General features: G+C 49.1%; 1 protein-coding gene across 1 annotated transcript in view; it reads right to left on the reverse strand.

Moving 5' to 3' along the window:
- Positions 1-7,420, reverse strand: part of SYT11 (synaptotagmin 11) — a 30,199-nt gene extending 22,779 nt beyond the window's left edge. Inside the window, exon 1 of the mRNA XM_066610399.1 lies at positions 7,387-7,420. Coding sequence (XP_066466496.1) covers positions 7,387-7,420 — 34 coding nt within the window. The remainder of the gene's footprint in view (positions 1-7,386) is intronic.
- Positions 7,421-12,552: the final 5,132 nt, after the last annotated feature.

A 12,552-nucleotide genomic window follows, 5' to 3' on the forward strand; every position in this document is an offset into this window, starting at 1 on the left:
AACAGACAAGGCCCTATTCGTCAGTTGCCTTCCAACAAAACTCTGAAGATGTCACTCATAACTGGGCCAAATACAATTATTTCACAAGACCGGGCAGACTCATATAGGGAGAGACAGGCCTTCAAGACATCTGGGTCCCAACCCATTAAGGCAGTGATTTTCAACCTTTTTTCATCTCACGGCACACTGGCAACGGTCACGGCACACCATCAGTTTTTTGACAATTGACAAGACACACTGTGCTGCCAAAGGGGGGTTTATATCCCCAATGGCCCTACTAATAAATGACCATCTCCCAAATTCCTGTGGCACACATGGGGACCGTTTGTGGCACACCAGTGTGCCACGGCACAGTGGTTGAAAATGGCTGCATTAAGGGTTTTATAAGTAGTAAGTAACCAGTCCTTACTCCAATAGTAAGTAGTAAGTAACCAGTCCTTGAAGCACACATGTAGCCAGTGCAGCTGTCCTAACAGAGGTGCGACGTGGCCATGATGTCTAGCACTGTCCAGCAGCCTTGTAGTTGCATTCTACACAAAAGGCAGCTCCTATACAGTCTTCAAAGGCCGCCCTAAGTAGAGTGTGTTACAGTAGTCCAGCCTGGACTTCACCAAGGCATGAGTGACTGTGGCCAGCTCTGACTGATCCAGGAAATGGTGTAGCTGGGGAACCAGTCTCAGTGGATTGAAGGTGCTCTGGGCCACAGCTGCCAGCTTGACATCCAGGTTGAAGGCTGGGGTTCCAAAAGTAGCCCCAAATTACTACTTAAAGACGAACTGCCAAGGGGAGTGCAACCCTGGCCGGAACACAATCTGGACAGTCCAATCCTTGTTCACAGATACAGAACATGATTAAATACACCATTGTCAGACACCACCGCCACCACATCCTGTGGCAAGGAGTTCCACAGATTAATTACACACTGGGGCACAGAAATATTTTCTTTATCTGGGAAACCTGCTCCTCCCATGCCTGTCACATTCTCTTCCACCAGAGAAGACTCCCTTTTAGACATCTCCCAACCTTTCACAGCTTAAAAGGTCCCCCCCCCCCGCACCACCACACCTGGCTTGGACACAGTGTGCCTCATTCACAACACACACCAGTCACTCATGGTAGCAGTCTCTTGCCTTACTCCTTGTACATGACACTGAGAACCTCCCTCTCTCTCTCTCTTTCTCTCTCTCTCAGATGCTATAATAGAACATTGAAGACCACAATGGCTCCAGTCTCACAGCCTCGAGAACAGCTGCACAAAACACACCCAGTAGCATTTACTCGCTGGATAAGCAATTATTAGTTAGGATGGAGGGAAGAGGCAGCGTTCTGGCTTGGGGTCCACCTATGTGTGTACTGGAGTTATTATTAAATAATAACCATTATTAATAATTAAATTATTTTTAAAAGTTCTACCTCCCCCGTAATCCTTTGGGTGGCAGCCTCAAGGCAGCCAACCTTATCGATTGAGAAAAAAAAAAAACACCAATCAATGCTAAGTGACAATGAGACGGCAATTAAATCGAAATCAGGAGGAAGGTCCTCCAGTCAAGTGAACTCGGGGAGAGCTTGCATCAAAAGCAGGTCTTCCAGCCACCAGAGAAATACTGGCAGGGAGACAGGGGCAAATTGCAAGGCAGGGAATTCCACATGGGGGAGGGAGAGCTGCTAAGGGGGGGGAAGATTCATACAGGGGATACATCTACTCCCTCCCACCACCCTATTAGAAACTTAACTTCTAGAGACCCTGCATTTCCCCCATAAGAACAGGGACTGCGATTTACCAAGGAGAAGACGTTTCAGAAGATACCGTTTGCTTCTAGTAGATGGGCACAGTGGAGGCCTGCTCTAGTACAGCGGTTCCCAAACTGCGGGGGGGACATCTGATTTTGGGTGGGTCACCAAAGGGCGATGGAAAAATCAGCTAACTAATTGCCTCAAGTGCTGAGGCTATTCAAAAATCAGATATCTTAGCTGCTGATTACCCAGCAAAGAGCTCAGCTCCTGCAGTTTACAAGCACGTGTAAATACAGGAAGAAAAATATTTGATTTTTTTGTTGGTTATTATTATCTATAAATAAATAAATAATAAAAATATATATATTATTTCTAGATCTCCTTTTTTAAAGTCTGGTAAGCTTAGGTGGGTCCTGACAGAGTCTCGTTTAAAAAAGTAGGTCCTGTGGCAAAAACGTTGGGGAACCACTACTCTAGTAATTGTGTTGTAAGGGGCTGCCCCACAACTGTGGGATACTCTCTTGGAAATGCATCAAACACCAAGAAGCAAGATATTTCTTTTGGGGGTGGATGATAACAGCTGGATAAGTTGGGGGTCTTAGCATTTATTTGCAGCTTTTGAAAATTTATTTGTACCTTCTGTCCTGAATTATATTTTAATTGGGCTTTAACGATAAGAAATCTTTAGCTTAACTCTTCCACTAAGTGTTGACTCTCCCCCCATATATGATCTCCCCCTCATCTCCCCTTTGATGGCCCCCCTCGCTCTATCTAAGTATTATTTTTAAATTGCGCAATACACTCTGACTCAGTAGTTCTCAAACTTTTTAGCACTGGGACCCATTATTTAGAATGACAATCTGTCAGGACCCACTAGAAGTGATGTCATTAACCTGGAAGTGATGTCATGGCCGGAAGTGACATCATCAAGCAGGAAAAAAATTTCACACACCCCCATATGACAAAATCAAATCAACCAAGTAAATTAAAAGTTTACAATAACAGCCCAATCCTATGCATGTCTACTCAGAAGTAAATCCCTTTAAATGGGTCTTACTCCCAGGAAAGTGTGGATAGGATTGGCTCTAAGTCTAAGTTTAAACATTTGTTTAAAAGAAAGAAGAACCCACTAAGCAGTGGCTGATCTGTTGAAAAGAATTTCCCCAAACATCCCAAAGGCTGCAATCCTATCCACACTTACTCAGGAGTAAGCCCCATTGACTGTCATTGTTAGAAGTATTCACATAGGAGCCTTTTCAAAGTGCAGCTTTGTCACATGTCCCCAAATGCCGTCACATACCAGGGTTGCATCAAGTCTGATAGATTAAAAATAAAATGCACATTGAAATGAATGGGGACCCACCTGAAATTGGTTCTTGACCTACCTAGTGTGGCCCAATCTATAGTTTGAGAAACACAGGCTGCAATCCTATCCACACTTACCTGGGAGTAATCCCTGATGACTATAATGGGACTTACTTCTGAGTAGACATGCCTAGGATTGGGCTGATTGCTATACATGCTTTCTGGGGAGCAACGCCCATTGAGCACAGTGATTGAGCACAGTGGGACTTACTTCTGAGTAGACACACATAGGAGTGTGCTGTAAGTAGGTAAGACAGGCTTTCACACCCAGTCAAAGGTGCCTAAATAGTACGTATGTGTGTGTTTTAATAACCCCCCCTTAACCATTTCAATGTATGCTAATGTATGGAAATTCCAAATCTGTGACAGCCAATATTTATTTATTTTATTTATTTATCAAATTTATTTATTTATCAAATAAAATAAATAAACATTGGCTGTCACTGATTTAGGATCAGTGGATTATAAATTATAATCCACTATCAGTGGATTATAAATTAGCAGTGGATAATAAATGATCAGATTATTAAATAATCATAATAATTGTTTATTTAATAAATAATCAGTGACAGCCAATATTTATTCCAGTTCAATGAAATCCAGAACTGGGAGGGGGGAGAAGGTGTGATTTAGTTTATAGTTCAGAGTTGTGATTGCATCTGCATCCCTGTTTGGCTTCAGGGCAGTGTCACTTTCACAATGCGTCTGCCCTGGAGGACTAGGAGAGGCTGCAGCTTAGTGATAAAAAAATTCAGAGGGCTTTAATTAGAATTAAAAACACACACACACACACACACACACAATCTCGCACCTGTCTACAATATGCAAGCTCAATCCTCCCTGAGAATTGCCGTTGTGCAGCTAGGGACTTGCACCTTCATTTTGGTACAAGAAGCATCAAAATAAAATAGTGGCAAGGAATTTTGGCTGCTGGCTTCACATGCCCTTGCTTCGAACCCAAGGACCACCACCAATCCATATAACCAATGGGGTGGGTGGGACAGCGGGAAGGGGGCACAGGTAAAAGCAACAGCTATCTGGTCTTCCTTTGTGCTTCTTTAATATCCTTGCCAGAAACTTTGCTGCAACCAGACATAGGAGCTGCCCAGATGCCAAGGTTTGGGGCACTGTTACCCAGAGAGGTGTGGGTTGGGGAAGGGGGGTGGCGAGGGGCTGTGGGTTTTTAACAGAGCTGATTACTCAGAAGATGCCTGGCCTGGCATAGCCCTACATAAGAACAGCCCACTGGATCAGGCCATAGGCCCATCTAGTCCAGCTTCCTGTATCTCACAGCGGCCCACCAAATGCCCCAGGGAGCACACCAGATCACAAGAGACCTGCAAGGCTTCCTGGGAATTGTAGTTAAGAACATAAGAACAGCCCCACTGGATCAGGCCACAGGCCCATCTAGTCCAGCTTCCTGTATCTCACAGCGGCCCACCAAATGCCCCAGGGAGCACACCAGAAAGCAAGAGACCTGCAAGGCCTCCTGGGAATTGTAGTTAAGAACATAAGAACAGCCCACTGGATCAGGCCACAGGCCCATCTAGTCCAGCTTCCTGTATCTCACAGCGGCCCACCAAATGCCCCAGGGAGCACACCAGAAAGCAAGAGACCTGCATCCTGGTGCCCTTCCTTGCCCTCCTGGTGCCCTCCCTTGCATCTGTCATTCTGACACAGCCAGATTTTTAGAAATTTTTAGAAATTTCTGACACAGCCTGATTTCTGACACAGCCTGATTTTTAGAAATTCTGATTTCTAAAATCAGGAGGTTGCTCTTACACATCATGGCGTGTAACCCATAATGGATTTTTCCTCCAGAAACTTGTCCAATCCCCTTTTAAAGGTATCCAGGCCAGATCCCATCACCACACCCTGTGGCAAGGAGTTCCATAGACCAACCGAGGAGTTCCACAGCCCTAAAGTAGTGTTTCTCAAACTGTGGGTCGGGACCCACTAGGTGGGGTCGCGAGCCCATTTCAGGTGAGTCCCCATTCATTTCAATATTTTACTTTTAGTAGATTAGACTTGATGCTACCATGGGATGCGACTACATTTGGGGAAATGTGACAGACCTGTACTTTTAACAAGCTACTATGTAGATGCTCTTAACAAGGATAGTTAATGGGACTTACTCCTGGGTAAGTGTGGGTAGGATTGCAACCAGGGTTGGTTAAAAAAAATTTCCGGCTTGATGATGTCACGCCCGGTCATTACATCACGTCCGATGGGCCCTGACAGATTCTCATTCTAGAAAGTGGGTCCCGATGCTAAAAGCGTGAGAACCACTGCCCTAGAGGCCTCAAACTTCTTCCGGAGGTAACGCTTGGGAGAAAAAGTCAATAACAGGAGGGCGTCTTACTGGGCTAGGGAGACCTTTTCAGTCTCTGGGTGAATACTCAAGGGGCACAACTAAGTGGGGGGGGGCTGTTTTGCAGAGAGGTGCCCCGCCATCTGTGGGCCAGGACAGAGGGCAGGAGTATGCTTTGCTACAAATGGGGAGGGGGGAACAGATGTGTTGTCAGCAGTGATGTTCGCAGTCTCCTCATCCTCTAGAGATTGCGCTTGCCCCACAATTTCTGCAAAAAAACAAGGGGGCAGCAAACAAAGACGTATTCTTCCCCTTCCTCATAGCTAGCTGAGGGCTGGGGTGCTGCCTGGCCCAGAATAGACATCACGTCATTCCCCCCCCCCCCCACACACACACACCCACTCCTCAGAGCCACCAGTCCGCACCTGCTCCCTACTCCCCAGCCCCCACAGGGAGCAGATCAGGCCATAGGGTGATGCCTTGCCCTCTCCCTTAGAACGGCCTCAGATCCGTGCCCTGGCACGGCCCAGAGGCCGGGCACGCCCGTGTACAAGGGGTGGAGGTGGGGAGGTGTGATGTAGGGGGAAGGAGAGACTAGGAAAGGGAGCTGAGCTTGGATGGTACTGGGAAGGGGCTGCCAACTGAAAGGGAGGGGGGAAGAGAAGCTTGGTCCAGGATGGGGAAGTTGGCCTGAGAGGGTGGATCTTAAGATGTCTGCTCTGCCCAAGGCCTCCAGCTCTGTCTGTGTTTTCAGGAGAGATGCCATATGCTGAGTGATGCTAGGGTGGGGGTAGATCATGCCAGCAAGGTGCAGAGATGGACAAGGGGAGTGGGGGGGGGGGCGTCTGCTCTTGGCATGTGCTGAACATTCTCGGCCACAGGAGGTCTGATGAAATACAGCCTGGGTTCCAAGTGACATCCTGACATTTTCAATCTGTTTTTCCCCCCTCTGTGTTCCGAAAGTGTGTGTATGTGTGTGTGGGGGGGGAATCTTGGACCCCCTCCTCTTTTGCCGCTTGAAATATCCTATTGCTGGGCAGGGGGGATGGAAGAGCTGCCTGTGGGGGGGGGGGGGTTAATATTGATCTTGCGATATTTGTATTGCAAAAGTGCAGGTCTGCTAATGGCTGGGGTGGGGGGGGGCCTGTGTGCATTGCCAGGGTGGTGGCGGCGGTGTGTGCGTGCGTGCGTGTGAAGACCCAGGAGCTGGTCAAGGCCGGAGAGGGCTGTGCAAGGATGCCAGGCCTGGGCTGGATGGGTTGTTTGCAATGTGGCCATCCTGGGGGCACACAGCAGGGAGCGATGCCAAGGAAGCGTTGCAGTGGTGATATGGGGGGGAGGCAGGGGATGGGTGTGGGGGGAAGTGAGACTAGATCAGGGTGCTGTCTGATGCCTAGTTGGGGGTCTTTGGGGGGGAGAGGCAGGGGGTGGATTTGGGGAAGTGAGACTAGATCAGGGTGCTGTCTGATGCCTAGTTGGGGATCTTTGGGGGGGGAGAAGGCAGGGGGTGGGTTTGGGGGGAAGTGAGACTAGATCAGGGTGCTGTCTGATGCCTAGTTGGGGGTCTTTGGGGGGGAGAAGGCAGGGGGTGGATTTGGGGGAAGTGAGACTAGATCAGGGTGCTGCCTGATTGGGGGTCTTTGGGGGGCAGAAGGCAGGGGGTGGATTTGGGGGAAGTGAGACTAGATCAGGGTGCTGTCTGTGATGCCTGATTGGGGGTCTTTGGGGGGGAGAAGGCAGGGGTGGATTTGGGGGAAGTGAGACTAGATCAGGGTGCTGTCTGTGATGCCTGATTGGGGGTCTTTGGGGGGAGAAGGCAGGGGGGTGGGTTTGGGGGGAGGTGAGACTAGATCAGGGTGTGATGCCTGGTTGGGGCTTTTCGGGGGGGGAGAAGGATGCTGGGGTGGGAAGCGCAGGGGAGGGGGAGAAGGGCAGGATGCAGAAGGGGGCAGCCCCCCCCCCGGGCTCCCACTCACCGAAGCTGGGGCGGACGCTGGCGATCTCGGCCATGGCGGCCCCGATGCGCGGCGCGGGAGGCTCCTAGGCGGGCGCGGCGCCTCTCGGAGGATGCTCTGAGCCAGGGATGCAGGAGAAGCCCGAGTGGTCCTGATGCCGCGCTGGCTCCGCCCACTTCGAACGTTCCCCGGGCAGGGCTCCGCCCCTTGGCTAGCCTGAGCCAGCTCGCCCGAGGATGACTGGGATGGGGACCCTCGCCTTAGAGCCCTGCTGGGGGGTGCGGGGGGGGAAGCAGCTGATCAGTACGACTGGCAGCAGACCTTATAAAGCCTGTGGGACGTCATCAGTGTCTCTGATAGCTTCATCAATGCACCCTGCATCCATAGAGAAGGAAAAGGGTCTCTGCCCCGTGGAGCATACAGTGCAGACACCGACCCCCCCCCAATGGGAGACAACAAGGGGGTGGAGAGGGATGTTCTTTCCTCTTTCGCTAAACCCCACAAGCAGGGGACAGCCACTGAAACTGAGTGTCAGGAGAGTTCGTGTCTTTCCCCACTGTCTGTGGGACTCCTTGCCACAGGATGTGGTATGGTGTCGGGCCTAGGTGCCTTTCAAAAGGGACGGGACAGATTTCTAGAAGAAAAATCCATCGCAGGTTACAAGTCACGGTGAGTGTTTACCCAAGTTTTAGAGGTAGCCTATCTCTTAATGCCAGATGCAAGGGATGCAACTTTACCCTGCACATGCCTGATCTCCTCTGATCAGCTAAGCAGGGTCAGGCCTGGTTAGTACTTGGATGGGAGACCGTCTGGGAATACCGGGGCTGTAGGCTTATACCATAGTCTTCGAGACTGAAGGTTGCCAACCAAGGGATGCAGGTTTCTGAGGCCTTTGGTGGGCCACTGTGAGATTCGGGAAGCTGGACTAGATGGACCTTTGGCCTGATCCAGAGGGGCTCTTCTTATGGTTTATGTAAATAATAAATATATCTCTTCTCTTTCCTTTTGGGAAATAATTAAGGTTAAGCAGGAGTGCCAATGTGCTAAATGGATTAAGATTTTTCAACTTTTCCCGTAACAACACACACACACACACACACACACACAGAGAGAGAGAGAGAGAGAGAGAGAGAGAGAGTTTCCTATGTTTAGTAAAAAAGGTTTAATAATTAAAAGTGTGTTTATGCGTCATGCGCTCTCCTTTGGCTTGATGGAATTTGGCTCTTTCTTAGGGACTAATGGTCAGACATCCTCATTAAAATGTGTTCTGAGTCATAGGCAGTGTTGAAGACTTGGTGTGGTTTGGCCCTAGTTTGGGTACAGTGATGCTCAACTGGTTTGTGTCTGGCTGCACCTTGTCATTTACCTACAATGGGGATGTAGGGACCAAAGCCGCCGTTTGGCTGGCAGGACTGGTGAAGAGGACTGTGTGTTTGTAGGACTGCAGATGATGACAGACATGTATACAGTACAGTGTCATCTAATACACGGCAGGAAGTCCCAAGATTTACTTGCACATACGTGTATAGCAGTGGTCCTGAAACTGTGAACCATGGCACCCCCGGGGAGCTGTGAAGACCAGACAGGGGAGTCATGAAATCCTCATGAAGAACATGTCACTATATACAAAGTACAGTATAGGATTGTAGCCTTAGTGGTGAGCCATGGCCAATGTCCAGTAGGTCACAGGGAGCTGCAAGTCTAAAAAGTTTGGGAACCAATGGTGTATAGGATGGTAGCCTGACAGCCCAATCCTATGCATGTCTACTCAGAAATAAGTCCTATTAGAGTCAATATTAGAGTCAATGGGGCTTACTCCTAGGAAAGTGTGTGGATAGGATTGGGCTGTGAGATTCCAGCCCTTTCTCCTTCTTTGGGGAAGACTGATGTGAATTCCTTACTATGGACTTGAATACTCCTGCTAGCTGGCTAAAGAAGCATTTTTTAAGGTAGTGTTGTCTTCTCTTTAGCAGCGGGATAGTAACTTGTGATGTAAATGGCAGTATGTGTGTTTTATCCATTCATTCCTGGCTGACTCCTGGTGACTTTATAGGCTAGCACTCTCCATGCTGCTCTATCAAGCATGGCTTCCTTCAGTTGATGGACATTCAGCTTTGTCTCAGTTTTGATGCTATCAAGCCAGCGCATTCTTTACTGCCCCTTCTTCTTGTCCCACTGAGCAGTCCTAAGATCATTGACTTCTCTAGTGAATTTACACGCACAACATGGCCAAGGGACAGCATATAGCAGGTGCCAAAAGAGGTTGTGAAAGCTACTGCCTTGTTTTTCAGAAGGCTGCATGTTATGTATGCAAGTTATGCAAGATCGAAATCCTGCATAACTGATTGGCCCAGACTTATGGCTGGCCGATTGGGTGATGCATCAAAATCCTACCATCCGATTGGCCCTCTAGTTAATGTTTCAATTGCACCAATCATGGGGAGTCTGGGCAGAACTAAAAGGTATAAAAGCCAGAGGTGTTTGCCTTGTGTCAGATTCATTGCCAGGTTCAGTTCCGGAATAAACATATTGAGCTGTTATTGCTATGCCTTTCTTTAGTCTCATGGACCCACTATATAATACTGTACATGTGGACAGCTGTAAGCTGAAGGAATGAGGCAAAAATGGCTGAGAATCCTGTAGCATCCTATAGACCAGTGTTTCTCAAACTGTGGGACGGGATGCCATTTTCAGATGGGTCCCCATTCATTTCAATATTTTATTTTTAATATATTAGATGCTGCTGCTATGGTATGTGACTGCATTGGGAAAATGTTACAGATCTGTACTTTTAACAGGATACTATGTATATGCTTTTTCCAATAATAGTTGTTGGCATCCTTCAGTCTCAGAAGACTATGGTATCGCGTTCTGAATGGTGGTTCTGGAACAGAGTGTCCTCTCCAGTGCGTGAAGCCTGGGTAAAGTAGGTATGGAGGATAGACTGTTTCCCATGCAGCAAAGCTCCCCTCTTCACGTCACTGGAATGATCCAATGGAAAGGCAGAGGCCAATACAGTTGGTTCCAGCGGCGTCGCAGGAGTTGCCAGAACGTGACTGTGTTCAGCCATGAACTGCCTCAGGGACTCTGTCTCCAGATTTTGCCTCGAGGTTGACTCCTGAAGCCTTTTCCATAACTGGACGTAGCCACAAGGCAGTGGAGGTTTGGGATCAGAGTTTTCCTTCTCTCAAATGAACTGCCTTTATTCCTGGGTAAGCATGGGTAGGATTGCTGCCTAGGATTGTTAAAAGTTTTCCTGCTTGATGATGTCACTTCTGATCACCTCTGGTGGGCCCTGACAGATTCTCATTCTAAAAAGTGGGTCCCAGAGCGAAAAGCTTGAGAACCACTGCATAGACAAACTAATTGCAGCAAAGGCTCTTCTGAGGGGCCTTGAGCTATCTATACACACACACACACACATAAAGATTTTTTATTGTATTGGCAACCTTCAGTCTCGAAAGACTATGGTATCGCGCTCTGAAAGGTGGTTCTGGCACAGCGTCTAGTGTGGCTGAAAAGGCCAATCCGGGAGTGACAATCCCTTCCACACCGGGAGCAAGTGCAGTCTGTCCCTGGTCTGTCTCCCTGGCTATGGGCCTTCCTTCTTTGCCTCGGTCTGTTGGCCAAGTGTCTCTTCAAACTGGGAAAGGCCATGCTGCACAGCCTGCCTCCAAGCGGGCCGCTCAGAGGCCAGGGTTTCCCACCTGTTGAGGTCCGCTCCTAAGGCCTTCAGATCCCTCTTGCAGATGTCCTTGTATCGCAGCTGTGGTCTACCCGTAGGGCGCTTTCCTTGCACGAGTTCTCCATAGAGGAGATCCTTTGGGTTCTGGCCATCATCCATAAAGATTTATTCAATTTCATTTAAGATTTTATATATATATATATATATATATATTATAATTACATTATTACATATATTTATATAGCAATATAATTATATGATATTGTATATATCATATATAATATTATATTTATTATAAGATATATATATGATATAAGATATCCAATATATATCATATATAATATAACATTATCTATAAAATACTATATATGTAAAGATATATATAAAAACCCCTTTTTTATATGTTTGTTTATGTTTTATATGTTATGTTTATATATTTGCTTTGAGAGCTGGGAGGGGAGGACAAAAGGTTCTGCTTGTCACAATGACGTCATACAGCCAGCAGTGACGTCACGCAGCGCCGGCCCAACGGAGTCTGCCGAGGCCGCTCGCCTTGGCTTTGCTTTCGGACCTCGTGACCTCGGGATTCCGAAGCCCGTCAAAATGGCGGACGCCGCGCTCAGTGCCATGAACAAACATGGCGGCTGTGGCTTCAGCCGTTCCCTGAGCGTTGCTCCGTTCACACCCCTGCCCAACAGGGGGCCGCAAAGGTCGCTTTTGGTGTTGGCGCGGCAAGCCCCGCCCCCTCCGGCCTAGAGCGCCCGCCACTCCTTTCCTATTCTCTTTTAGGACCCTCGCCTTGCTCGGAACAAAGATGGCGGCGCCGGCCTCAAGCCCCGCGCATGCGCAGACGGGAAGGCAGGTTTGTTTTGGTCGCCGTTTTGAAAGGCGCGACCGTTGAGCGGCTTCAACGAAGGGGAGGAGCCGAAGCACGTGACGGGGATTCTTTTGTCATTAAAACACGTCAGAAACAGTCACGTCCCGCCTTTATTCAGATAATAAATAGAGTCAGAAGGTCAACGTCTGATTTTTCTAAACAAAAACAATCGCTTCCGGGTCGTGGCCCGCTCTCCTCAAGGCCACTTCTGGCGCCGCCACTTCCGCTTCCGGCCCGGGGGGAAGCGGGCTGCTGAAGTGCGGAATGGCCACCGGGAGGCGTCGCGGCGCTGGAGGGGCAGCTGAGGCGGCTCCGCGGTGGGTCGCTGAGGGCGCGGTGGCGCCGGGGATCCGGTGGGCAAAGAAGGAGGAGGGGCGGGTTTTGGGGGGGGCTCTCACGCCTCCCATTATGGCCCCTCAGGCTGTTCCCATGACAGCAGGCTGCCTGGCCACGCCCCCTGAGGCGCCGCGCATGCGCCAGCCGGCCTCAGCTTTCCACAGAGCTCCTCACAAGCCCTTATACCCTCTCAAGCCCATTGCCGTGACAACAGGCTGCCTGGCCACGCCCCCTGGTGCGCCTTCTATGGGGACCCGCCCCTTGAGGCAACGCGCATGCGCCAGCCAGA

This window comes from Tiliqua scincoides, chromosome 15, assembly GCF_035046505.1.
Source record: "Tiliqua scincoides isolate rTilSci1 chromosome 15, rTilSci1.hap2, whole genome shotgun sequence".
In the NCBI taxonomy this organism is placed as follows: Eukaryota; Metazoa; Chordata; class Lepidosauria; order Squamata; family Scincidae; genus Tiliqua; species Tiliqua scincoides.